This window comes from Drosophila pseudoobscura, chromosome 4 (assembly GCF_009870125.1).
Source record: "Drosophila pseudoobscura strain MV-25-SWS-2005 chromosome 4, UCI_Dpse_MV25, whole genome shotgun sequence".
NCBI classification, from domain to species: domain Eukaryota; kingdom Metazoa; phylum Arthropoda; class Insecta; order Diptera; family Drosophilidae; genus Drosophila; species Drosophila pseudoobscura.
In genome coordinates, this window is record NC_046681.1 from 14,813,399 (window position 1) to 14,840,775 (window position 27,377).

General features: G+C 41.8%; 2 protein-coding genes across 9 annotated transcripts; both read left to right on the plus strand.

Moving 5' to 3' along the window:
- Positions 1 to 26,515, plus strand: raw (NDT-like domain-containg protein raw). Of its 8 annotated transcripts, XM_033379656.1 has the most exons (11): positions 5,627 to 5,793; positions 6,325 to 7,452; positions 23,004 to 23,110; positions 23,177 to 23,291; positions 23,350 to 23,692; positions 23,765 to 23,979; positions 24,204 to 24,362; positions 24,425 to 24,786; positions 24,850 to 25,038; positions 25,117 to 25,760; positions 25,826 to 26,515. In XM_033379656.1, the coding sequence occupies exons 2-11, from the start codon at positions 6,854 to 6,856 to the stop codon at positions 25,979 to 25,981; spliced, it is 2,889 nt and encodes a 962-aa protein (XP_033235547.1). In that variant the 5' UTR covers positions 5,627 to 5,793; positions 6,325 to 6,853; the 3' UTR covers positions 25,982 to 26,515. The 8 variants fall into 8 exon arrangements, with proteins under 8 accessions (XP_033235545.1, XP_033235550.1, XP_033235547.1 ...); XM_033379654.1 differs by lacking the exon at positions 5,627 to 5,793 and adding an exon at positions 1 to 348 and having other exon boundaries at positions 24,850 to 25,760; XM_033379653.1 differs by having other exon boundaries at positions 5,628 to 5,793; positions 24,850 to 25,760.
- On the plus strand, positions 26,490 to 27,196 carry LOC6902373 (pyrroline-5-carboxylate reductase 1, mitochondrial-like; the record flags this gene model as incomplete). The annotated part of the gene is made up of 1 exon (XM_033379661.1): positions 26,490 to 27,196. A coding segment is annotated over one exon (684 nt), but the record flags the coding sequence as incomplete, so codon positions are not given.
- Positions 27,197 to 27,377: the final 181 nt, after the last annotated feature.

Sequence of the window (27,377 nt, forward strand, 5' to 3'; positions counted from 1 at the left end):
AAGTTCAGTTATGTCGATAAACCCACATCGATAACAACAACAAAAACGATACGACGCGGCGTGCCAAAACAAAAAACATTAAATATATAAAATGTAACCATTATAAGTTGAATTTGTTTCAAAAAACATAAAACTAAACGTAAGCCCCTGTGGCCCGCATGCGGAAGCTTCGATTCAGCTTAATAGAGCAGCAGCAGGCAGAGAACCAGAAAGTAATGGAGCAACCGTACAAGAATTGATTAAACAAACGCCTCCACACATCCCCCGTCAAACTGAGAGTCATCTCGCGTGGAAAGTGTCGACAGAGAGAGCATAAATAATGCACAAAATGGTTAAATTATTCCTCAGGTAAATGGCAAAAGAAAAATGCATTCTACAACCGCGGCTGTCTACCGCTCTCCATCTCTCTTATTTTGTTGTTCCTCTCTGCCTTACGCTACGCTTGTATTTTTATGAATGACGTAAGCGCGTTGTGCTTTTGTTGTTGGGCAACTCAAAACGGAATATAATATGTGTGCGTGTGTGTGGGAGCAATGGGAGATTGTGATCATGTTGAATTAATATAAGGTAAGGCATTCCTAGAGATCGGTTTAACAACAGACGATTTTCAATGCGTGCAATAGTGGACAGATGAAATATGAAACAGTAAGAGGGGCAAAGCCTCACCCCACATTAATACACTTTGAGAGTGCCGCGCTCCCCACACACACAGTCAGGAATAAAAGTGGCGTCGTTGGTTTTTGTTTTTGTTACTCGGAAAACGTGCTCGAGAGCTTAAGAGAGCCCCATCGCTCTCGCTCTCTCTCTCTCTTTTGGTTATTCTTTTTTTGGTCAATGACCTAAGCTTTTTAGTCCGTTAGTTGGATTTCTTTCATCTGCTTTTGCATTTCGTTTTGCCAAAGCAGCAGAAACTTTTTTGTTGGAAAAGTTTACTTTATACTCTTCCATGGGTGTGTGTGTGTGTGTTTGCTTGAAACGAAGGTTAATTTCGCTTTACCGCTAGTTGTGGGGCAGCCTTGGGGCTGGCTTCGTATTCAAAATGTATTTGAACGCGTGCTGAGTGCCTGCCCTCCCCTCTCCCTCTCCTTTTCGCTCTTTAAACAAAAGCGAAGCTGCGGCTGCCATTGAGAGCACATGTTATAGTGGGTTCAATGTGAAGAGGTGAGGTGAGAAAATACCAGTAGAACGTCTTGTTTTCCTAGCTATACGTCCTTGACCTTTTGTGTGGTCACACACATACATACATACATAGGTATGATCTTGATCTAAAAAGACTCTTTCCGCTCAATATTCTTAAAGGTCCTCTGGGTCGCAGTGCATAGACCCCCGATTTGAATAGTTTAATAATCCATTATAATTATAATCGACTATACGATCCTACCGCTTTTTGGCATATTCGAACATCTGCCTTGAGCGCTCAAAACGACTTTCGAACGCCAATGTCCCTCCACAAGAGAATACACTGTAGTTCTCTTCATTTCCTATAAGTATTTTTGAAAGCTTTCGTGTACCACTCGATCATCCACTTTACTGTCGCTGTTCTTATTGTTGTGACACTCGGACAATTATTAAGTTAATGCACTTAATTATGGTGAAGGCGGAAACAGGAATGCAATGAAAGATGTAACACTTTGATAAATTCTTAGCAATAACAAAAGTGAGCAATAGCAAAAACAACAGCCCACAAAATTAATAAACATCAACACGTCGCTGGGCTGTGGGGCAGAGGCGGTAGCGGGGAAATAACAATGCGCGTGTTTATTAACAAATAAAATAAATATTTTTGTTGTCACATAAAAGTTGTACACAGTCAGCCCATTGTCGAAAAGCAGCGATTTCGAAGAAGCAGCAACTGCAGCAGCCGTCTGTCCCGTTGTTGACGATACCCTGCCTGAGAAAAGGTATCTGCGACTTGTTGAGGCTACACACTAAACAAATGAGAGTGTTAAGGGAGTGAACTCTGCAAAAGTTGATAATTCCAGAAAGAAAATAACTCCAATTTACGTTGTTTTTGGCATTGGTGTAAATTCGAATAGATTCACATTCTATATACAAATGTACCAGCTTGGCCATTTATTAAGGTATTAAATTAGTGTCATATCAATCACTTTTGTTGCTTCCTTCCGTTCTCCTTGTGGTTGTGAGCGCAGACCTAGAAGAGTACAAAAGCAAAGAGGCAGATGTAGTGAGGTAGAAAGATAGCGACAATTAAGGTGAGAGAGAGTGTCGTGTGGCGTGGGGTGGGAAAAGAGCTTTTGTGTTTAGACACTCATTTCGGCGGCAAGCAAGCGAGTAGTGTCCAGTGCCGTTAGTTCAGTCTGATGAAGGGAATACATATATCGAAAACAGCGTAAGAGGAAGGGTACGTACGCGTGCCATGGAAAACACGAAAACAATTGTGGCATAAATCAACATCAATGTAAAATCAACAAAGTCATGCCCCAATATAAACAGTACCGTAACAAAAACAATCTTGGCCTGAGAAAACGGAAATGGAAATGTTTTTGAAAATATACGAATAAATGGGAAAATTGGCAATAAGAAATCGACAATTTTGTGGCTCTGCCTGACATAAAATATTTGTGGCAAAGCAAATACAAAAAAAAAAACAAACCATCATTACTGAAGGTCGTTTTTGTTTGCGGTGCGATAAACTTTTTGTTGTAGTTTAAAGCAAATATCACTCACACATATAAAAACAAAGCATGAAATGCTAGTGGATGGGTGTGTATCTGTAGGCTTTGTTTCTTATCTTTTTGGGTGGCTTTTGTATGGGTGTGTGTGTGATGGATACTTGATTGAATGGTTTATATGTATTTTATGCTTCGGGAGCTGCTTATCATCCCAATAAAGAGAGCAACATCGCTCTCCCGCTCTTCCTTCCACACAATCAAACAATTTGTCAATCAATCAATCAATCAGTTGCCAATCAGCCCGCTGCGCCCTAGAAGCAATCGTCATACGAGTACGAATATGTGGGTGAGGTGAATTCTAGATTCACTCTTGACTCTGAACGGTGATGGAGGGAGGTTGGAGGATGAGCAAGCCGCAGAGCTGCACAAAAGCAGAAAGACTGACTAATCGAATACATCGTTTGTGGCAATTATTTTCCATTTAGACAACATGATTCCGTGCTTTACGTATTCGCAATCGGAAACGGGGTCTGTCGAGGGGTAATGCCGTTTGGCTTCGGGTGTTATCCGCACTTATCCGAGTGTTTCTTTTTGTCATTTGTTCGTTTTAATACTATCGGTACACTTATCTCTTGCTGTCCATTGAACTCTATTCCGCCTTTGACCTATGGGCTGTGTTATCCGATATGAAAATATACCTTCAAACGGTTCCAAACTGCTACCCCGTACTCCCATTTGGAAACAATTCGACGTAGAGAAATTCCAGAAACGCCTGGGCTTATTTGCATTACTTAAAAGCTGTTATGAGTGCTTTAAGACCCAAATATATTAATTTCTACCAAAACGGGCTACGTTATCCGTCGTGTTATCCAGATAAAGCTGTCATCAAGTAACTTTTGTTTTATCCCGAATTACTTAAGCACTGATTAGTGCTTATCCGATGGCACATTACAATCTTTTGTTGTTATCCGAATGAAAAATGAGCTGTAATTTATTATTCTCTTAAAATTCGATTCTGTTTTTACTCCCTTGCATTGTCGAATCATTGACCCAGGAATAATTTGAAGCTCTTCCCATTGTGATCTTGACATTACACACACAGCACATTGTTATCCGCGATTATCCGGAACCACAAATCATGTGAACCTCAATGTTTTCACCTTGTCCGCGAGCCAGTGCTCGTGGCCAGCAATTAATTAGGCTTAGATGGATTTATAACCACAATATAACCCGAGATAACCCAGCAGCCCACATCGGCGCAATGGCATCATCATCATCGCGAAATGCTCATAAAAGGCGCGCCTATGACAGCATCTCCTCTCCCCGTCGCAGTAGTAGTAGTAGTAGTGGTAGTAGTGTTGTGTAGTGATGGAAACATTTGAGTATTTTTGGCAGCAAATCGCAGCGAGCGAATGAGCGTCTTGGACATGTGCGCAAAAATCTTTTTGAACTTTCGCATTCGCGGTGGCAAAAGCGAAACAAGTGCCAAGAGCAAACCCTGACACACATTATAATTTGTAGCAACGCCCTCTTTTTATTATACATTTCTAAACATATTTGTTTCCTCTCCAAAAATATATACATGTATATTTGTTGTTTACCTACACGCGCGCATAATCTCATTTTGAGACGGCATCAATACATTTTTGCGACCGGGCTACAGATATAGTCAGATTTACTCATATATACCACGTACATATGTATATTCTCATCTATTTGGCAGATTGTCTTCAGCACGCCCACAAACAGCTGTTGACAGTCGCACGAAAAAGAAATAGAAGGAACGAAACGAAACGAAACGGAAATAACTAATTTACCTGTTATCCCTATTTTGGGCGCAACCTACGGGGGCGGTGGACCCATTGAGCCGCTTATCGAGGCACTTATCTGTGTCCCAAAGGGAGCTCCACGCATTCCCCATTTCCCATTGTTACTCAGCGCCGCAGTACCCGGAGCACCGGCATTATTGGTCAAACTATGCCCAATCTAAGTTCACATTTTTTGTGGCCATGAGTAATGTGCAGTAATTAGTAATAAGTAGGATATCGGCACTTGCTACTACAAATCAGAGGAAGGGGGAGACCCACGAAAGTCTCCTCATCCCCCCCGGAAGAGCGGCCACCACTGAACGATTTATTTGGAATCAAAGATTTGATCTAGCAATCAAATCATCAAGTAATCAAAATATTGCAACAAATTTTCCACTTTTTAATATAAATATTTAAATATTTATTAATGATAAATTGATGTTTTATTATATTGCTTAAACGTTGAAAACGTTTGCCTGTGGATACAATAATCAGAATGTGAAATGCAATTAGGAATACCTAATATGTGTCATTTGATTATGCGCCCACGCTCAATGGGATTTTAAGCTTTTAACGATTCTGATCAAATTATTATTTGTATAACTTTTGTGAATGCGTGTTCGCGTGTGTGTGTGTGTGTGTGTCCCATTCGATTGGTGGTTGTGTAAATTAATTTTGTTGGGTTCCCTATTCCCAAAAACAGTGTTCAACATTTGAGAATTGACCACGCGTGGGCCAGTGTCTTGCTGTTGTTGTTCCTCTGCTTCCAACGCTGGTCAAAAATGTGCTATACCTCGGAATTTGTACAGTTTAAGGGGATGTTCACTCGTGATGAATCTGTGTCCGTTTGCTTATGAGAAATTTGTGCAGCATACGCCTGAGTCGAAGAATGCTCGGTGATGACATTCGGTGATATTGTGCCTCAAGTCGTTATCTATCGATCTTCTAATATCAATCGCAAACTGGATAATAATGGGTATCTGTTGGTCGAGACACTCCTCACTTATTTCTGATTGAATGTTTGTTTTGAACGGCAAAAACCATGCTGCCAAAGAGAGCCCCACACGACAGCTGTCTCTCGCTCTTTCTGTGCTCTCTCTATCACTGCCTCTCTTTGGGGCTCGTCGCTCTCTCTTCCCCCACAGAGGGAGGCAGCGATCAATGTTCGAAGTACTTCTGTGGGCTTCGTCGAGCTGCGCGCCTCATTCGCTTGCGTTGCTTCGACGCGTTCACAACGTACATTGCGTATACGAAGCGTGGGCTGTTGCGTGTGTTGCACGAATGTGTACATGACAAAAGGTGCATGAATGAACGAACGCCTGTCGGTTGCCTGTGTGTGCGAGTGTCTTTATGTGAGTTCTCTTTCGATATTTACGAAAATTCGTTGACTTCCGTTCCGTTGCTCTTCGCTCCGCTCCGGTCTGTTCCCGTGTTGGGTTGTGTCTCTGTGTGTGGCAGAAAATCATTTCTAATTTTAAAAAAACAAAACGCGTATACACACACATCTGTCTCCTTAGAGCTTTCCCCCCGCTCGAAGCGGAGAAAATCCAACAAAACAAAATTAAAACCAAATTAATTTTTTGTGCAAAATTAACAGAAAGTCGAGACATAGACACACACACACACACACACACACACACGAAAAAACAACACACACCCATACATACACCTGTAAAAGTGCTAAATAACATACAGAAAAATAGATGGGGAAATAAAGTCCCACGATTTATATATCCATACGATCCAAACGAACATACATGCATATATAGTTTTCTGCTGCATTTGAATTATATTTATTTGCTTTTGTGATTTTTTTACTTTGCTTTGTTTGCTTTCCATATCAGTTTTTTGAACATTGTTTATTTTCCACATAAATTCTTCAGTTGAAAGTGAAAGCGCGACGCTGTCCCACGAGAAATGCTGTTGCCGGCGAGAGCGGACAAGTTATGCTAATGACATGGGACAAAGAGGACAACCAATCGATGCTGAAAGTAGACAAAATCAATGCAGAAAAACATTGCAAATGCCAGCGGATAGTAACGGACAAAACGGACTTTAAATGAATAAAACCATAACAGACGTCAACGGATAATCACGGATAAAAGTATAATCAAATCTTTCATTTGAACCAATGCTAAAACTAGACAGATCAATGTAGAAAAGCATAGCAAAATTCGCCGGATAACAACGGATAAGACTACTATCTACTCTTTCAATCAAATCGATTATAAAGTTTGACAAACCAATGCGAATAAGCAACACAGATACCTACGGATAACAACGGATAAAACAACTATCAAATGACAAATCAATGAACAAAATCCATACAAATTCCAGCGGATAACAGCGGCTAAAACAACAATCAAATCTCTTTCACTAGACAAGAAAACACACACAAAAAACTCGACCAAGATGCGCTTGCAACATCGCTATAACCCCAATCCAGCCACAACAACAAAAACACAGACCATAGGCAATAACAACAACAGCACCAACACTAACATCAACAACAACAACATTATCATCAACAACAACACCAACAACAAGAGAGCCAAGAAATTGAACAACAACAGCAACGGCATCATTAAATTGCGAACAGCAACAGCATCAAAAGCCGCCATGCCCCCCGCCACACCACCCACCGTGCCCCCACCCCCAGTGGCAGTGACTAGGCACCACCAAATGCTGATGCTGGAGGAGGGCCCCATACAGTCGTCTCTGGTCCCCCAAAAACAGGAGGACGAGGACGAGGAGGAGGAGGCGGAGACCGAAACCGAAGAGCCCACAACCACGACTTCGGTGGAGCTGCGATCTTCGGCCAGCTCCCACTATCGGGCCTACACTACCATTCGCAGCAATTCAACATCCGCGATACTGGCCGGAGCGGGTCTACCGCCTTTTGGGGGCCACTGCTCGCAGACGACACCCGGGATGCTCTATGCCCGCCCCCGCACCCTCAATGTCCACAATGTGTGCCAGACGCCTGCGCAGATCACGCAAATGTTTTTTGGGTACGTTTTTCTTTCCCTTTTTCTTTTGATTTCCATTATATTTTGGTTATGGCTTTTACTAACAGACTTACAAACACAACAAAAGAAACTGGGTTATTCGTCTTGAGAGATCTCTAAAACAGCTCTTATAAATGTGGCTTTGAAAAGTAAGGGGACCAAAGTAGATCCCTTAACATTCGCATTTTACCTTAACGATTGTAGCCTTTTGCTTATGGGCATGGGTATAACGAATCCACGTCACTCGTAGCATTCAACGAATGCTCCCTAGGGGAACAAGGGGCCCATAAATCTGTCTTACCCTAAGTAAACACGACAGAACTTTTCCCGACTAAGAATTTATGCTTCAAGGACAAGAAATAACCCAAATATTGCATCCATTTCAGTAATATTTGCCTAGGAAAGCCTTCGCATTTTGGAGAAAGATAAATAAAAGTTCGATTTATAGTTTTGGCCCATTCATCATTCCCTGTCTTCGATGGTCAATCTCTTTGAGATTAACCAAGGTCGCCGCCAAAAAGGAATCCCAGATGTATACGATCCAGGGGGTTCGTGTAAATATTTATGGGTGGCTTTGATTGAATTGATGGGCCCCTGTTGTATATGCCGGATCGAAACAGTTCAAAAAGTGTGGGGTAGTGACCTTATCCACAAGGTCTTGGTGCCATTAATCAACTTACCTTTCGATATTGAGTTTATGTATTGGTAAATTTGTTGATTTTTCCGGGAATTAAGATGCATAATTTAATGGCCATTATCCCATAAGTTCTATTGAACTTTGGACATTTTCCGTGATTTATCACTGGAGCATTGTATCACGACCTGCCACGCCTCTTCAGCATCATGGGGGCAGGGCTTCTCTCTCTCCATCTGATCCGTTCTGTTTGGTTGCGTTTCTCTCTCGTTTCTTGAGGGATTTTGTCATCGTTATTTTAAAATGTATATATTTATATTTATTTTGCGCGTGCGTTCAAAAACTGAAACACAGAAACGACACAGAAAATATTCAATTAATGAAATTACCATTCCCCCGGTGCGGGTTTCTCTTTGGTGCTGTGTGAAAATTCATTGAACTTGATCTTTGTGTGACAAAACCTCACACTCGTTGTTTTTGTTTTTCCGACCATTTAGTCATCCAGAAAGGCGCGTGTATTGCATTTATTTGTATTCAAAAAATAATAACAAAGCATTAAAATGTCACAGCGAGAGCTGTAAACACGAACTCAAGCATCCAAGCATCGAGAGAGGAATATCGGGTGTAGCGGGTGGTTGTATCGGGTGTGTATGCGATTGCGGGTATCGAGTATACACGCTGTACGATTCGATTGGACATTTGTCTCAATTTGCATATAATAAAGTCATAAATAACCCAACAAATTGTCACATTTATAACATATTTATTGAGCACATTGCCTCCAGGCAGTGGCAATTGTGGTGGCTTGAACAGCTAACGAACTATTGATACCCTGCATGAGGGCCACCCCTCTGTCTCGATGTGTGATAGGAAGGAAATCAAATAATCCTTAAATTGTATCACTCTTATCCCTTTTATCCGTAGAAGGAAATCAAATAGTTCTGAAACTGGAAAAGTCGTAGAATGCCTCCTAAAACGATGTTCGTTTTATCCGTAGTGTTATATCAGCTCGCCCAGTGAGTTTTTGCTTAAATCTGTTTGAAAAAACTCCTAACTAATTATCCGGTTATCCAGTAGTCACACCTTTAAACGTATTTTTAGTACAATGACTATGTTTGTTGGCTTAAAATCAGATAATTATCAAGTTATCCGTAAAACCATTGCATTTATATCCGTTTAGCGACTTCTGGATACCCTGACTGTTCTGTCCATTGTGGATAATAGTTCCCACTCAATCTGTGGCCTACTACACTCTCTAGAGTCGCTACGAGGAATCAAAAAAGTTCAATTCATTCAATATGTGGCCCTCCTCTTTGTGGTTCGATGTGATGTTCGATGGCAGAAATGTTTAATTTTAGCCATGATCTATTGTCGGCTCTGACCTTCCTCCGTGACACACACACAATTTGTAATCCATGGGGCACGTGTTGGCGATTTGCTAAGTATTGCCATTGCCCTGGAAATGGTGAGGGAGAATATACGATACGATTACGATTGTGAGGCCCATTCTGGTGGCCCTCGATAAAAGCAAAACAAAAAGAAAAAGAAAAAAGCGTCAACTAATTTCTGGTCATAAATCACGACGCTCTCTGGCGTTGGGTCATTAAAGACTCTATATGGACCGCAAAAAAGTTAAATTAAAAGAGTTGAATGCGTTTGTCTTTGCTTTTATTTCGCCTTAATTTGATTGTGCCGCTGAATGGCAGGCTCGGTCGTCTCTCGTTCGGTCGTCTCTGTCTTTATTCCATTGAGATGTTGACGCCTTAATAAATCAAGCATTGACCGGGGCAGAGAATCGTCTGATGTCTGGGTTTATCAAAGGCACTTCAATTCATCTAAATGCCGCATTCCTTGTCAATTATTTCGCTAGTGGCAACTATTTGTCTTTATTACTCGTACTCGAATCTCGTTTTTCTTCCTTCTTTTCGTTTATTGTTTTGTTATTATTCCGTCTCCCATATGATGTGAAGTGCATTTATCAATTTGTATAAAAAATACATACTCGTATTAATTAGCTGTTGTCTTCGTTTGCTTCTGGGTTCGTGATATTATGCTTTATTTTTAACTTGATTATGGCATAGTGCACGGCATGGCATGGCATCAAAATCCAAGCCGCAATCACTTTACGGATAATTAATTTAATAAAATGCCAATTACCCTTTACTTCCATTTGTCTCAGCGCGGTTAATTCCGAGAATTCCCAGCACTTTTCCTTTAGCGTTAGCTAAATCCCAAATGCAGCAAGCGGCCAATGATATTTCGTTGTATTTTTAGATGTGTTTTAACAGGTTTTCCACTTTATCCGGATTACAGAGAAAACTCATCATTATGATGAAATAATTTTACGGATTACATTTATGTGGTTTTAACATCTTTGTAGGTTTTTTTAGGTGCAATAAGTGGAGAGCGTGTAGATGTGACTACAAAGTGTTTTTAGCTCGAATGAAAAAAACAACACGTGACCAGGCCCGGCTGATTCCCGCGCTTTAATCACTAGCCGTCACAGTGTGGCTTAGCTGCACAGTTTTTGTTATCCAAATGCTTCATTTTTGATTTTAAATGGATTTCAATCGGCATAAAATGTTAAACCACATTCAAAAAAACATTTTGATTACATTTTTTAAATTTTCAAGTTTATCCGTTAGTTCAAAACACTTATCCGAATATCATTTGCTGTCATTCATCACCGAACCATTGCCAATTGGCATCAATGTCAGGTGGCGCATCTCGTCTCAGAAAAACATGGAGAAATCAATTAGGAAAATTACCCGCACACCCAATTCTCACACTGAGGGGCCCATTGAATCGACAATGAGATTCGCGGCGAATGAGAATGCGCTTTCGTTGCGGAACTACGGCAATGAATAATAATGAATAAATGTGGTGGAAAATGCACTAATGGGCTTAGCAAATGTGCGCATTAATTATTCATTCGACATAATTGAGAAACGTGCGGTAAACAAACACCAGTTGAAAGATTGCAGAGAGTGCGGCACTGGTGGAGAGTGCACTGTAAACGTCCATCGGATCCAGTACCAAACATAAATATCTAGTAGCAAATGGAAAGTCGGAGTACGCCTCCACTGAGCTAATCGGTTAAAAATAACCCCCTCATCGGGAGCCAGAACCCAACTGCAGAATCAAAGCCTAGTCTGCTGCAGCGGAACTGCACTGCAATCTGCGCCTAAGAATAGGAATAGTCGTGACAGACGAACCACAACATATAGATGTGGTCGGGTGGGACGATAGCAGCCTTTTCCGCTTCAGACCATGGATGGGCTATCTAAAGGGCAAACGGCCAAGCCAAAAGCATGTTACGAGTACTTTTTGATTGCTCCGATAACGGCAGACGATAAGTGGAGTTATAGTTGCGATTAGCTGATAAATAGATGATCAATGGGCTGTAGTCATCGCCCAAATGGATTGGCTATCGATAATAGTAACCCATTATCGTTGAGACCATCCGTTGATGTCACCTCTAAAAGAGTTTAGACATGATCTAACCCATCGGCAAAATTTATTTGGTTCGATTTGATGTAATCTTTGGCAGAGAAAAAACATGTTGGAGTGAGCGTGGGAAGCATTCTCTTTATCCGAATTGCAAATGAGATCATTTAAAACAGAAATGAATGACCCATTGGATGGATGCTTAGCCAAAGTATGAAAACATTCCTTATCCGCTTTATCCGAATGGCAAAAGTGATATCACGGGTCGCAGAAGTGATTGATAGGTGGATTATCCCATGGATGATTATCCTAAGAAATCTAATCCGCTTTATCCGAATTGCAAAAATGAATTGATTGTTTAATTAATGTATGGAGGATTATGCAATTGATGATTACCCTAAGTATCTAATGAGATATTATCCGCTCTATTCGAATTACAAATTCATCAAAAATTAATATTGCATTACACGGATATCAACAAATATATTTTTTGTTTTATCCACAATGCCAAAATGATATGAGTGAATTATTATCCGAAGTATCAACAGATTTCTTGAGTCCTCACTCGCTTACACTCGCTTTTGGTACACGATTTATGTTCATATTTTGATGATGGCCAAATTGTTGTTCGCTTGCACTTGGCATTGCTTTTCATGGCCGAAAAATTCCGTCAGTGACGTGCCCCCCTGGCCATAAAATATTCGATACACAAACTAAATAAAAAGAGCGCTTAAACAATGTATGCTTTGTGTATATTTGATTTGCACTCGTCGCTTTATTTACGCGAAGCAGCATGTTCTAAAAATAATATACCATCCAAAAGCCAAAAGAAAGTGTGAATTTTTGAGGGCCATAACGGAGGCTACTTCATAATTTACAAAGCAAACAAAGATCGCCAGAAGCCAGCAGCAGCAGCAACAATAGCAAACAAAAAAGTGTGTGTGGAAAGAGCTTAGCAGTTTTTATTGCAAAATATAAGAAAAGAAATGCCATTAAATCATGTGAGACCACAAAACACCACCAAAAATACATAGATATATCCATTTGTGTATAGTAGATCGCAGTGGATACACGAAAACAATCATTTAGAATGGAATTTTATGGAATGCTCAAATAGTGCGGGGGCGCCGCCAATTTTCGGATGTCTGTCATTTTGAGTTAAGTCATGATGATTGTCTGTCTGTCGGTGTTTATATGATATGCATTCAAAGGCTAATCCTACGGTGGGAGCATGACAGGAAAATGCGCTTTGTATTCTAAATCCTAATCTGAATTTTATGGCGGGATCGAAAAAAAAAATACAGAAATTTCAGTCGTATAGGTGACTCTCGAGCTATCCGTCTTATCCGATTGATGAAAATCGTTATCCATGGCCTTAATATATGTAGATTAAAGGGATAAGTTATGTCTTGAACCAAAATGTTTTATATGCCAACGATCAACACCTAATTTGACTTGCAAACGATCTTAAAACTTCCACGCTACGATCTGGATAAATTTAAAGTATTTTCAATGATTCAGTAAGCCGATCTCCGGCTCTCGATTTCAGAAGAATGTAGAAAATATGTAACCAGTCGTGGGAGACTCTTTTAGAGTGAGGGACTCCCCTTTATCCCACTGCCCTTATCTTATCCGTTTATTCGTCATATGCTAATGTTTACTCTTGTTTCTGATAAATCATGAATCGATCTACAACCTAATTTGACTTGCAAACTATGTTTAAACTTCCCGCCCCAGATCTAGATAAATTTAAAGTATTTTCAATGAGTCAATGAAAAGATCTCCAACTTGGATCAATTTTTCGGTTCAGTTGTTTTCGGGTGAGGCGCTCCTTTAGAGTGATATCATCATCGATGATCTAGGATTCATTCTTTCTCGAGGCTCCTCCATTCCATTGTGTGTGTGACCTCAGATACCAAATGGGTTACACATCCGCACGGTGCACCGATGGAGTGACTGTTTCTGAGTCACTCTGAGAATTTCACCGAGATTTGCATTCCCCATTAGTGTGGCAGGCAGTCGATGCCAGATGTGTGGTGTGTTCGATGCCTCACTAACCTTGCGCAAAAAAATAAAAACCAAACATCGTACATCGGTGTGCGGTGGTCGCTTTATCGTTCGCCTGTAGATCTACGCTTTTCGGGTTCTTTGTTTTAGACGACAGAAAAACGACACAATATGTAACCTATTTATTTTCGAAATGTTGACCTCATACGCACCGCAGCCCAAGTGGGAGAGAGGCCTACAAATAAGTGGCGTGCCATGCCATGCATGGGAGTAAAACGATAGCGGGCGGCCAAATGTGTCGATGACAACTTCATTATAGGCAGCAGCATGTGGCAGCAGCGGAGTGACTGATTGACTGACTGACTGACTGACTGTCTGACTGACTGATTGACCGATTGAATGACAGCGGGATAGTCCGTGTAGGCCTTTTGTTCTCAACCGCCCAAGCCAGAGCAACGCCTGAGCGTGGCGATGGTCGTCGGTTGTTCCCTATCTCGGATACTTTCAATCAGAAAACAATAATTCATGACATCATTCATGGAGGCAACCATCCGTAACAATGTCCGTCCGCTCTCCGCCTCAGTGGATGGGTTAATTAGTAATTTAACACAATATTAAATAAATGAAAGCCCCCTCCGCTACTGCTGCTGCTGCTGCTGCCGCTGACTGACTCGTTGTAATACCTATAAATATAATCCGAATCCACTCTATAATTTCTTTGTTTCTCCACCATCCACCATGACATCAAATGTTCGTGAGGCGAAAATCCACTGGGTACCGATTTTCTCATAATCGGAATCTCATTGAGAACAATTTTTGCCTGCCTGCTGCCCCGACTGGAAGCAGTAGGCAGCAGGCAGATATTTTATTGGGAAATCAAAAGAGAGCCATGGAAAACCACTTGCGGGAGGAAGCACTGCACTGACTGGCACTGCCAATCTGGGGAGAAGGTAATCATCGATTCAGTTGCCCGCGTGCGCCTCTAATGAGCGGTTCGGTTGTTTGTCTGCCGCCGTCTCGAGATCTCGAGCCTTGGAGTCGCGCCCCCCTCACACATTCACTTTCACACTTTCCGTTTATAAAGGATAAGAATCAAAAAGGATATATGTTCGAAAAATACCCTCAAGGGATACATCTTGTTCGCTATTCCTCTATCCGTTTTGTTTCGGATAAAGAAAGTATAGTCGAACTAATTAAAAAATAGATTCAAATTTTCGGGATTCAAGAATTTTTCTGGTAAGGTTATTTATTTAACCAAGGAAATATTTTTCAATATATAATTACATTTAATTAATAATTAAATTTTTTAAAATTTATTCAAATTTATTTAAATTTAAATTAAAAAACAATTTAAATTTTTTTAAATAAAAAAAGGATTTTTAAAATATAATGAAAAAAAAAACGTATTGTGTTTCATAGAATTTTTAATTTGACTTTTTTAACCGTAAAAGGTAACAAAATTTCATACTATTTTACTAAAAAAAGAAACAAACCTTAACGAAGAATAAATTAAGAATATATTACCTAAAGGATTTATAAGGGATTATCATAGATTTTAATTTATTAATCGAATTTTCAAAAGAATGAAGGTTATAGTACATTAATTAGACATTATTTTGCAATTGACTCCCGTAAATATGTTATTTGAAGGATTTTTAAGGACTATCACAAATTTATACGGCCGATATCCGATGGATATTATTGACAAAAATGCGGTCTGTATTATACGACTGCTATCCGTTAGCCATTAAAAGTCCGGGACAGTCTTGGGGGGTCTCTCATAAAACAAAGACCATAAAAATTGCATTGACCATAATTTTGTATAACAATTTATGACAGCGATAGTCAGTCCTCCAGTTCTATTGCGACTCTCGCGTAAGATATCAACAAGTGTTATATGTATACTAAGAGTTTTATAAGCGAAAAGAAAGTATCAGTTTCGATTCTTTTTGTGGAACATGATCAAATCGCGCACGTTCAGCAATCTGGAATCAATTTCCGTATCGATTGCAAACACAGCAACAGAGCAGAAAAAAAATGAATATTACAGAGCAGAAACCTAGGTCGGATTGAGCCGACAAAAGTTTCGATTAGATTAGATGCCACTCTCCGATAGGACAAATCACATTGTACACTCCATTTGCGCGACCCAAAATACATATTGGACAGATTGGAAATCAGACAGTAAATCGCTAGCGGTGGAGCCGACAGCCCAATCCGATCCACAGCTGCGCGGCAATCGCATTTGGAATGGCATGGAATGGCATAGAATGGATGGATGGAAATACTGGAGTCTGAAATGTTTGCAAAGGTAAACAAATTACTCGGTAAAAAAAGAGTGATATCATTGGCGCTCTACAATTTTGGTATACAATGAAATAAATAAATACTGAAATGGGGAGAAGGCAAATACAACAAATGCTCGTAAATATATAGAAATACGAAATGCGAAGCTTAAAAATAAACGTTGATGTCACAACCGAACAGACGAATAGACAAAGCGGAGACAGACCCCAAAAAAGGTTATAGGACAACGACACTGTAATCAAGATACAAAACCCACCGAGCAGCCCCCCAGAGAGTCGCAGTCGAACGATGACGTTACATTTTCATAGTCCCAGTCCGAGTACGAGTGTATCTGTATCTTTTGCAGACAAAACTACAACTACTACTGTCCATGGCCTAACTGCTTTGTGAAAGCTTCTGCCGCATTGTTCTTTCTGTCTGTGTGGAAGTGGTAGGTGGCCCTGTTTGCCCAGTCTCAGTCTCCTCTCTGTTGCTGTCTCTCTATAAATAGTCGCTTGTCGAAAGGGGCCAAGACGAACAGCGGTCTCATGGGTAGAAGCAACGTTTAAAAATAAACACCAACACAACACGGCCGATTAATCAGATACGGGCTTCGCTTGAGGTAGGGTTTCGCCTAACGAGTGGACCGAAAGAAGCCGAAGACACCCCTGGAGAAGCTCCTTGGAGTAGGTGGTAGCTAATTATAATTATCATGGCTGAGAAAAGAACAAATAGAAGTGAAAGATCTCACGTTATGGCAGGCTTCAAAAATATAATCTTGAAGTGACTTTTGGTTAGACATTCGTAAATATTTGTATAAATTATAGACAATAGACAATCTTTAAATCCATTATTTAACTACCATTATATAATCTTGGATTCCACCCGCGAGTACTAGGGTACAATTATAGTACTTTTATTCATTAAAAACAAACAGATCATCTGAAAGTAAAGCCTTTTCAAGTGATAATTACCGCCTAGACCTCTAATTTTTTTTCAATTTCCGGCAAGATAAAAAGAATCTTTATCTTTTATGTATATTATAAGTTAACAAGTCCCACCAAAGCATGCTATTGCTTGGCCAAACACAATTAATTGTTCAAATAGTCAAACATACGTATACCCCCCTGTATAACCCTCTTCCAATGATAAAATTCCATTAAGAACCTCACGTAGTTCGGTCGGGCCTTCCTTTTGCACCGAATTCCCTATTAAACGGGGATTATAAATTTGATTTATTGAGAGATTGGGAATGTCCATAGTAGTGGTGATAATATATATATATAAATGTCTGTGGTGGGGATTAAGATACAATACTAAGAAAAATATATTTGTAGAGAGTTGTACGAGAGTTCAAAGAGCTGTGAAATGACGTCAGAGGAGAGCCATTGATAAATAATCGCCCAAGATTTGCTGCCGATAACGGGACAGTGTAGAAGACGTGAAGTGGAGTGGTGGCAACACTTGTTAAATAAATACAAATACAAATACAAATACGAAGTGCGTACCGCGTACGTTCAAGCAAACAGAATGTGGAAAATGCTTTTGGCCCGCCACAAAAACAGCTGTTCGCCAATGGAGAGAGAGAGACAACCGATAGCTCTCTTTAGTTTTTAGCTCTCTTTGGCCTCTCTGCTTCTGTCTTTGCTCTTTGTTTGCTTTTACTCACTGAGGCGGCGGCGGCAGAGCAGCGTCATTTTTATTATTAGTTATGACCTCATCATCGATTATTGCTGAGAGAGTTTTGTGCCTCTCTGTCTGTCCCTCTCTCTGTGTGAGTGTGAGTGTGTGTGTGATTGAAACGAGTCGTCAACGGAACGGTGTATCGCCGCTGCAGCTGCCCCCTGCCCGTTCTCCTCCTCTGCTGCTGCTGCTGCCCCTCCCCTCCCACCCTTGTGGCTACGCTACCTGTTACCTGTGCCAAAGAGTTACCTTATATCGTATCGTAGGCCTGGCCAGAGGCGCCACAAGTCTTGTGCAAATAATCGAACACACCTTTGAATTTCGAGTGAGATTTACTCTGTTCTCTGCTCCACCATCTCCCAGCCCAGGCAAAGATCGATGCTGATTAGCCCAGACATGCATGTCCGTCCGCGTGTGACATGTGTTCTACTAATAATTTGTGGACAAATATTTTGCCCCTGAGTGTTACCCAAGTGTTAAATGCCATAACTATTGATTTTAATGGCTCTGTTTGCTCTGTTATCGGTAGGGTTTCAGAGGTGTTTCCACGCGTGTTAAAACAGATCTTCCTATATTCCAAACTAACGATAGTTGTAGCTTCCTCCATCTATCCCACGAATCCTATCCTTCTTTATCCTATATGTCTTTATAAAGTTCTTACAAAACTCATGCCTATCGCTTGATCGATAATTATCGATAGGCTCGAGATAGTTTTATCATCACTAGAAACTTTAATCGCCTCTACGCGTAGCTACGCTTGGTTTACGAACTGTCGAAAGCAAGTGCAAATTGTATGCTTAGGCGCATGTGCTAATTTTAATGTTGATTATTTGTTTTGTTTATGGCTAAAACTAGCGGCATTCTTACTCACTCTCCCTCTCTTATTCTCTCTTTGTGGCTCAGAGTTCAATGTACATTTTGTCATTTTGTTCAATTGTATTCGGAAATTGTTTATTACTCATTAATAAGGCACTCGAGAGCGTGGGTCAATGAAATCGTTTACACAAATGCATATTCGCCTCCCTCCCCATATTTCCCCTCTATGCTTCTTCCTTTTTAATGGGTTTTCGTAAGAGATCTGTACTGGTCGAAAGCAGCGTCATTCAGCTTGGCCCCAGGCCAAAATAATGATTGCATGCGGCATGCGGTGATGGTGAGACGTTCATTCATCACTTGCGGAAATGCTGATCTGTTTAATACTCTGATCTATGGGCGTGTCGTTTGTGGCTTATCCCCATTGACCGGGGGCAGAATAAACTGAATAAATGCCGATAAAGTCGGATATTCGGATGCTACATGAAAGTGATAATTTATATTGGATCAAAAAGTAATACAATTTACTTGGATAATGCTGGATAAGCTACGATTCTACATATTTTTAATTTATTCAGACAGATGACTGCGAATATGACTTATCCGTGGTTTAGTTTCGACTTGGATAAAGCCGGATAAGCATTATTAGTGATTTGGAGATTAATTTCTAATGAATTCAAACTGAAAAACAAGGATTTAACTTATCCGTTGCTTAGTTTGAGCTCGGATAATGCCGGATAGTTGTTATTAATAACTATAAACTTATATTTGCCGTTTTGGTATTAAAGAGATTGTTGCTAGGCTTTTTGGATAATGATAATATTTACATAACTCATTGGAATTGTATGGAAAGCCCCTTTAGTAGGAAAACAAATTATAGATGATGTATGACGCGCACGCGTTACCATTTATGAATGGATTTTCACAGATAGCACATATCCGTTTTATCTCGAATTAATCATGATATGATATGTATTATGGGAAACGCGCTAACAATGTAGAAAGACGTTGAACGCAAACCGACCGAGAATAACTGCTTCATGATGCACGATCGTACAATTTCCCGCAATTTATCATTGATTCATGCCAATGATCAAATCATAATAGTTATCTCTTCTGATCAATGAATAATAATCGGATAATTGTATTAATCATCAGCAGGAATTTCCATTTTTCATTTCTTATCAAGTGTATTAGTCCATAAATGGCTTATACTAAGTAAATTTACAATTGGATTTTGGCATTATAGGCACTTATTATCTGGGAGATAGCCCAGCCATAGATTGCGTTGCCTTGATTCATGTAGAAACGTTTAAGGCGCTATCAGCAGTAGGGCCAGAAGCAGAAGTAGATTGCAGATTACGATTCGAGACAAGCGGAGGGAGGACCTTGGCTTGTTAACTGGGCCTTATCTGCAAGTACAGAGAGCATTTAATAGGTCACGGCGTATTTCCGGTAGTCCATCCACAACTTACAGACATTTTATCTTACTCATTCTACTCTCTCTTCTGCCTCTACGTGGTGTTTCCCGCTCCCTTCCGATACGCTCCCTTTGTTAACGCTTTATTCCACTCCATTGCCCCAACAGCATAAAGAGAAGGAAAAAACGAGAACGTAAAACTTGTTTACCACAAAATGTCGTCGCAGTTTTAGTAGCACACATCATGTCATCAGGTTCTTAGAATCCCACAATTTCATCATGAATTCTGATTATGAATCAGGCACGAAATCCATTTGGGTTCGAACTCTGGAGACTGGAAAACCTATCCCAGAAATGTACTTTGTTTTGTTTATTTTTTGTTTGTTTTATTGTTTAATGAATCGAAAGATATTTTAGCGGAATCGAAGCCCATTTGTAAGAGTTCTATAATGAAATAAGTGCCTGGAAGATCTATTATTTGAAGCGACTCTAGAAATATCGATGAAGTATGAAGCATAGTAAGGCCTTGCTCTCAAGATATTCGACGAGAGTGCAACAACAAAATACATGTCGATAGTTGTTCCAGAGAAATTAAATGCTAATGCAATTTTGGTCATATTTCTACGATCTAAGGGTCTATATGATAGACAAATATCTAACGATACGAAAGAAAGCATGATATGAATCGCAGAATCAATCGGTCTATATGGTAATTAATTATCGATAGCTGACAACTGTCTCTTAAAGAAAAAGCCGGAAACGGAAGAACTTTCCGTTTCATTTAAATGATTTCTGCTGAGAACAGGTCTCATTATTGTGTACGAAAAAATCTGTTAATTGTATTCATTGATGCTGTGCTCTGTGCGAGATGATGATTCTGATGCACTTCCTTATGTCCGAACCGAACCGAACCGACCGATACGATGCGATCCGATCCGTTTCCACACTCTTGTTTTTCGTCCCCCGGAAATGTATCCACAGCCAAATTTGTTCATCGTCTGGCGGCCAATGCTCTTCCTCTTTCATGGATGCTTTTGTTCTTGTTTTTGTTGTAAACAAAGCATAAATTCAGCTTCGCTTCAGTCTGTTTGCCATAAAAATACCAAAAACAAAAATGGGGGGAGTGAAAATGTTACGATTATGGCGCAACTTCACCCACACATGAGAGACCAAGAGCCAAGAATCAGTCCAAAAATAGAAGAACCAAACAAAAAACATAGAAAGAGAGGCAGCGGCCGGGCCAAATTTAGTAAATGATGTGAATGCCGTGGGCGTGCCACAGAAACGGTGGTGTCTCCTCCGCCAGCTGCTGCTGCTGCTGCAGATCGATGCAGTCATGTAATTGGCATCTATACACGTTTGACCGCCGCAGTCTGCACTTGCTCTTGGGTCTCTCGCTCTGTCTGACATAATCGCTTGGCATTTGGCTTCCCATTCGGCTGTCTCTCTTCTATCTCTCTCTTGTGCCCAACATGTTGCAAGAGTTTCTTTTTACCTCTTTGTTGCATAGTTTATGTTTTTTGTTTGTTTCGGTTTTCAGGTGTTTCCAGGTATGTGAGCTGCAGACAAGTTTTTTCTTTTGTAAAACCAAAAATGTTGTCCCTCTAGCCGTAAATCTGATTCTTTTAGTGCTGCTATGTTTTGGCAGAGGTGGAAAAAGTCTTAAACCTAAGACTATATGAGCCATGGCTAAGGCTGGAATGATATATGATCCTAAAAAGGATCTAGCTTGGGTTATGTGTGCCCGACAGTGGCTTCTTAAGGCTTCCAAGGCTTAAAACCCCATCTCAAAGGCGACTTTTATGGTTGGTGTTTCGGTGTAAGTGTACCCGCTTGAGGTAGTCATTAAGGAACATTCTTTATAGCGGAAATTGGCAGATCAGAAATGGAGATCAGACTCTCTGAATGAAATCGTTCAATTTGTAATTTTATTGCCTTTTGGGATCGACTTTGCCAAAAGATTTATTTGGGAGACCTGCATTAATTATATCTCGCCATACATTTTGCGTGTGTGTTTTCCATTGAAACATATTTCGATTTTGATTTGTTTTCTGACTTTGAGTTGTCACTGGACTTGGACTTGACGTCATTTCCATTCCCATTTCCATTCCCCTTCCCCACTCGAAGCGGCTCTTCCCCTTGGCATTGCCGTGCCGCTCTCTAGCATTGATAAGCCCCCGTTGGCCCCAGAGTAATGTATAAAACGTTTCTCAGCAGGAAATAGACTTGTGTTTCAGTCGCGATTCTCCACTCAATTGGAATTAAACGGGCCGCCGGATAATTGTAATTGTATTCGGCGAAAACAAAATCATTTACAAATGATTTACGCAATCAATTACAAAATTTGTTTAAGCCACAACGCAAAAAAGATACAGATACAACAGATATGAGCGAATATATAGCGCAAAAATTGTGATATAAATATTTCAAAAAATAACAAGAAACAAAAACAAAGTGAAACGGTTTCAGAATGAAATGGAAATCAAGTAACTGCGTCGCAGAGAAATATGGCTATATACGATAAATAATATCCCATCTATTTTTCCCCTTTTGTGGCATACGCTACGTATACGCGATATTTAAATTTCCATTTGCCCAAATGATGCAATTGTCAGTGCCCCCGCTGTTGCTGTTGATGCTGCTGCTGCTGCTGCTTCTGGTGATGACGATGTCTTGTTGCCAACACACGGAGCAAGAGGCAGACGAAGCTGCCACAAAAATCTCGTAATGTGCATATAGATTTTGTTGTTGTTGTTTTTGTTTTTCCCTATTTATGGGTCGCGCTTACACTCGTACTCGGACTCGTACTCGTATTCGTCTCTCGATTGGGTGGCACATGTTTCGATGTGTCGCCACTGGGAACGTGACTGGCATACGGATTGTGGCATTATACATATTGCCACTTATAGTACGAATCAGCGGTGGCTGTGCCTGTCCTTGGGGGAGTTCATTCATTGTTCACTTATAAGGAGAACCAGAAAAACAGTTTCCCGAATTGATTTATTTGGGCATATTTCATGAAAAAGTGTGCTGCCAGCATGTAGAACGTTTCAGCAATATAATGAATGATTGTATGATGCATATTTATATCTGATAGATCCCCTCCACAGAATCATATCCACAAGTGATCAATAGTTTGCTTCCATAAACGATTTCCTCGCGATTGGCCATCGCTTTCTCGAGAGTCTATTTTTAAACGTTAACTTTATTGAGTAACCACTTATTTGTTATTAATATTTCCCCTCCATCCTTTTCTCCTTACAGAGAAGTCCTGAATGCATGGCGTGCCAAGGCCCGCTGCAATGTGGTGCCCGACGAGCGTACCCAGGAGCTCTTCCACGAGCTAAGCTTCCATCCCAGCCAAAAGCAGAGTAAGTACTCTAAATACAGTGAATGTCCACTAGAACAGATAACTAATTGATTGTTTCACCCAACAGTTAGCGAAATGCTGCAAACGGCCAAGAAGGTGGCCCGCAAGGGGGGCAGTGGACAGCCAAATGGCCTGACATTTGGACAGTTTTGCGTACTGGCCGCGGATTTGAAGCGTTTTCGGTGAGTGTTTTTCGATTGATCTTTCTTTAGCCCCTGATTTAACAAATATTTCCTGCAGGGCTTCAACGATTTCGAATCAGACATCAAACTACTGCGAGTACCAGCAACTATCCGCGGGCTCAGGCTCTCTGCTCCAGCAACAGCAGCAGCAGGATGATACCCCATCGACTGCCGCCTCACCTGCCGCCTACAGCCATAGCAATGGCAAGAAGCTGGACAACCATGGCACCGAACTGCGGAGCACCAAATCCTTTAGCAGTGTCGATGATACCAAAAAGAAAAAGAACGCCAGCAATGAGCCCGTGGAGGTGTTCCTTGGGGGCTCCTGCAATCCCACAACCTGGCGAGCGGACGTTGCCATACCAGCCCTGAAAGAGCTGGGCATTTCATTCTATAATCCTGTAAGTCACATCCCCCCAGATAGCTTGGGAAGAAGCAATAGCTTATTATCAATTTTCTTTCGATTTTTGTAGCAAGTATCCGATTGGACGCCCGATCTCATCGAGCTCGAGCATCGAGCTAAGGAAAAGGCCCGTGTATTATTCTTTGTTATGGATTCGGAAACACGCGCATCTGCTGGTGCCATCGAGGCGGCACACATAGCGGGTCAAAACTGCAAGCAGCTGGTGTTGGTTTTGCATCCGTATAAACCAAATCAGAAGATACTGAACGAGCCTATTTCACAGCAGTACGTAAAGAGTGAAAAATGAATGCATTTAAGAGCTATAGGAGGGGATATAAAATCAATTATCTTTCGATGTACGGCAGGGCATTGCAAACCCAGTTCCATTTGGAGCACATTCGCACTCGCTGATGATGTTGTTCTTACCAAAAATTGTGTCCTGCTATGCCTAAAGCTCCTAAAACGCATTGTAGAGCATTCCTTTAACTAAAACCAATGTCATTCCACAGAGAATACCTCGATCTGACTCGCAATCAGATGATACTTAAGGAGCTGGTCTCCCGTCGCGGTCTCCCAGTCCTGGAGAACATACCCTCCGGATTGCAGCGCACCAAGGAAATACTGTCGGGCATCAGGGATCCGCCGTCCAAGATATCTTCCATTTTAGAGTGAGTTTTGCTAAGAGTTTAAATAATGTTTCCTCTGCTAATTTTTCGATGTGTTTTTGCAGTACCGTACGCGGGGCCTTCGATCGGGTGAACCCGCAAAGCGACCTACTCACTGTGGAACAGTGCAAACGTGCTCTCTTATTCTTAGGCTATGCTCAGAGTTTAGTTAATTTAGATAATCTAACCAAGATCATAATTAATCAGCGCGAATCGCTGAAATTCCTGCAAACGCACAGCTCAAAGATCGATCCAAATGAAGATTCAGATCTGCCCATCATGGCCAACCAGGAGCTCATCGACTTTGATCTATTCTGTGTGATCTCGGCCTACCTGTCCGTCCTGCAGCAAGAGATCCACGAGAGTGGCTGCATCTCGCCCATCAAGGGCACAAATGTGCCACCACCACAGGTTTACTTTACCAACGGTAGGTCCTGCCCTCCCCCTACATTCGTCTGACACCCGACTAATCCCTGGCTCGTTCATTCAGCACCCGATGTGGACATCTATTATTCGGCCAGCAAGAACATCTCGCGCACCTCGAGCAACGCCAGTGTACCGTCCAACAGCAGCAGCGGCATTGGCCACGATCTGGAACGCCAGAGCCTGTTCGAGCAGCTGAGTCGCAGCCGGGACAGTGGCACCTCCTCTCCGCAGCCAGCCGCCGCGAGCAGTCTAGGTAAAAGCTCCAAGCCTCAGATCTTGCTGAACGTCGAGTCCATTGAAACAACCGAAATAATCACCACCAAAACGATAGAAACCAAGCCAGGCGGCACGCATCCTGCGTCTGCGGCGGCCCCCACCGAGGAGGAGGAGAGCGACTCCAACGATTCGGTCTTCTCGAGCAGCAGCTCCATTGCCAGTGCTGGGGATGCACTCTGTTGTGGCGGACTTGATCTGCGCGATGTCTATCTGGGCGGCAGCTGTGTGATGCGCACCAAGTGGCGTCAAGAGCTGGCCGTTCCCTACCTGCAGTCGAAGAACGTCAGCTTCCACAGCCCAGCCCTGCACGAGAGCATACAGCTTCAGTCGCAGCAGCAACCGCAGCAGCAGCAACCGCAGCAACAGCAGCAGCCTGGACTGCATGAGCAACAGCAGCAGCAGCGCTCGTTTGTCCGCACGCGTCGAAAGTGCCGCGGCAATCAGCTGCAGCTGGAGGAGCAGGAAGAGCTGACGGTAGCCGAGGAGTCGCTCAGCTGGTCGCTGCCACCGGTGTCCGTGCGCCATAACCTGTACAATCCCTCGCTGCTTGACTCCAGCAGAGTGCTGCTCTTTGTGATCACCAATGAGACGCGTTCCCTGGCCCCCATGACACTGGCCGCCCACTGCATTGGCCTCATGTACAATGTAGTGCTTGCGGTCCAAATGCTGCCCGAGGATTGTGTGCTCGGTGGCGAAAAGGTAAGTTAAGAGATTGAATGGGCTATTGGTTTTGGATTGCTAATCATTCTGTGGTTTCCTTTCAGCTAACTGTGGCCGCCATCAAGGACTACAATCGCGGACGGTCGTACCTCATCGATTTGGCCAAGCGGCAGGGCGTGCCCGTGTTCAATGACATACGGGCGGCCCTTGACTGCACTGTGGCCAAGGTGCAGGCGTACAACAATCGCGATCGTTGCTAATTCGTACCTGTATTCAAGTTCCAGCACGTGACAATTTTTAAGCTTATTTCTAAACTAAATCTAAATCCTAGTGCAATTTATATTGTTTTCTACGCCCGTGACCATGCCCCATGTCCCATGCCCCAAGCCTCCTACTACCACTAATCTGAATGCTTTATAATCGTATTCTGAAATGGTCCCCCTTCTCTATAGTTGATTCTATGCGTAATACGTAATAACTTAATCTATAATTTAAGTGTAAAACCACTAAAATGTCGTCGCCCAGACAGCGCATTTCATAACCCTATGGAGGCGGCTCTTCGGTCTCTTTCGGCCTCCCCCTCCATATATGATAATTTATTATAATTTATTTAACATATACGAGTAACGAGTAATCCATGTAGTACATGTGCTAAGCTGTAACTGTAAATATCCACACAAACATGTACAATTCTAGTGCATAAGCAATGCAAAAACCCACTAAACTATATATTTTATATATTCTTAGCGAGCATGCAAATATAATTAATGTAATAATTACCATATAAAACCCAACCCCCCTATATTATACACGCATACAGATATTGACCCCCACTGTACCAGTTGGCTGGACAAAAAATATCTCAATAAACAAATTTTTCTAACATATGATTGTGAGGTCCTGGAGCACACAGACGTTGTGTTCATCTGCGTCAAGCCGCACATCCTAGGGCAATGCGCCTCGCAGCTCAAGTACAAGCATGTGCCGTCCGCCAAGGATGCCAGCAAGCTCATCGTTTCTGTGCTGGCGGGAACAAGCCTCAAAACCCTAGAGGAAAAGTTCGACTTCATCGAAAGTTCGGGCCCGAAGGTGATCCGGACGATGCCCAACACATCGATGCAGGTCGGCGAGGGCTGTACCGTGTACACGGGCAACGCTCGGGTTACGCACCAGGATCTGGAGAAGGTGCACATAATGCTCAACGCGCTGGGATTGGCCCAGCAAGTGCCGGAGCAGATGATCGACGCCGTCACCGGCTTGGCTGGCTGTGGGCCAGCCTTTGTCTACACAATAATAGAGGCTCTGGCCGATGGTGGTGTCAAGCAGGGTGTGCCACGGGCAATGGCCCTGCAGTTTGCAGCTCAGACCTTACTGGGAAATCATCCTATTCTGAAACTACAATTTTTTTGTTTATTTCCAGTGGGTAGAAGAATTTTAGTGCAGTTTAGGTGAAATATAACGTGGTCTTTTCTTAAGCAAAGGTTGGGATGGACCAACAGGAGTTTTTATTATATGTATGTGTTATTTATATGTTTTCCAGCGGTTTAACTACAGTTTCCATCCCGTTTAAATAGGGGGGGGGGTTAAGTGGGCTAAGTTTGTTTTTTCATCGGCGCTCTCTCTCTCTCCGAGGAACGATAAGCGTATGTAGGTGTG

Coding starts and splice junctions, on each gene's coding strand:
- raw (XM_033379654.1), top strand. CDS start 6,854: ATGCGCTTGCAACATCGCTATAACCCCAATCCAGCCACAACAACAAAA. Junction 23,111..23,176: donor CCATCCCAGCCAAAAGCAGA/GTAAGTACTCTA, acceptor TTCACCCAACAG/TTAGCGAAATGCTGCAAACG. Junction 23,693..23,764: donor GCATTTCATTCTATAATCCT/GTAAGTCACATC, acceptor CGATTTTTGTAG/CAAGTATCCGATTGGACGCC.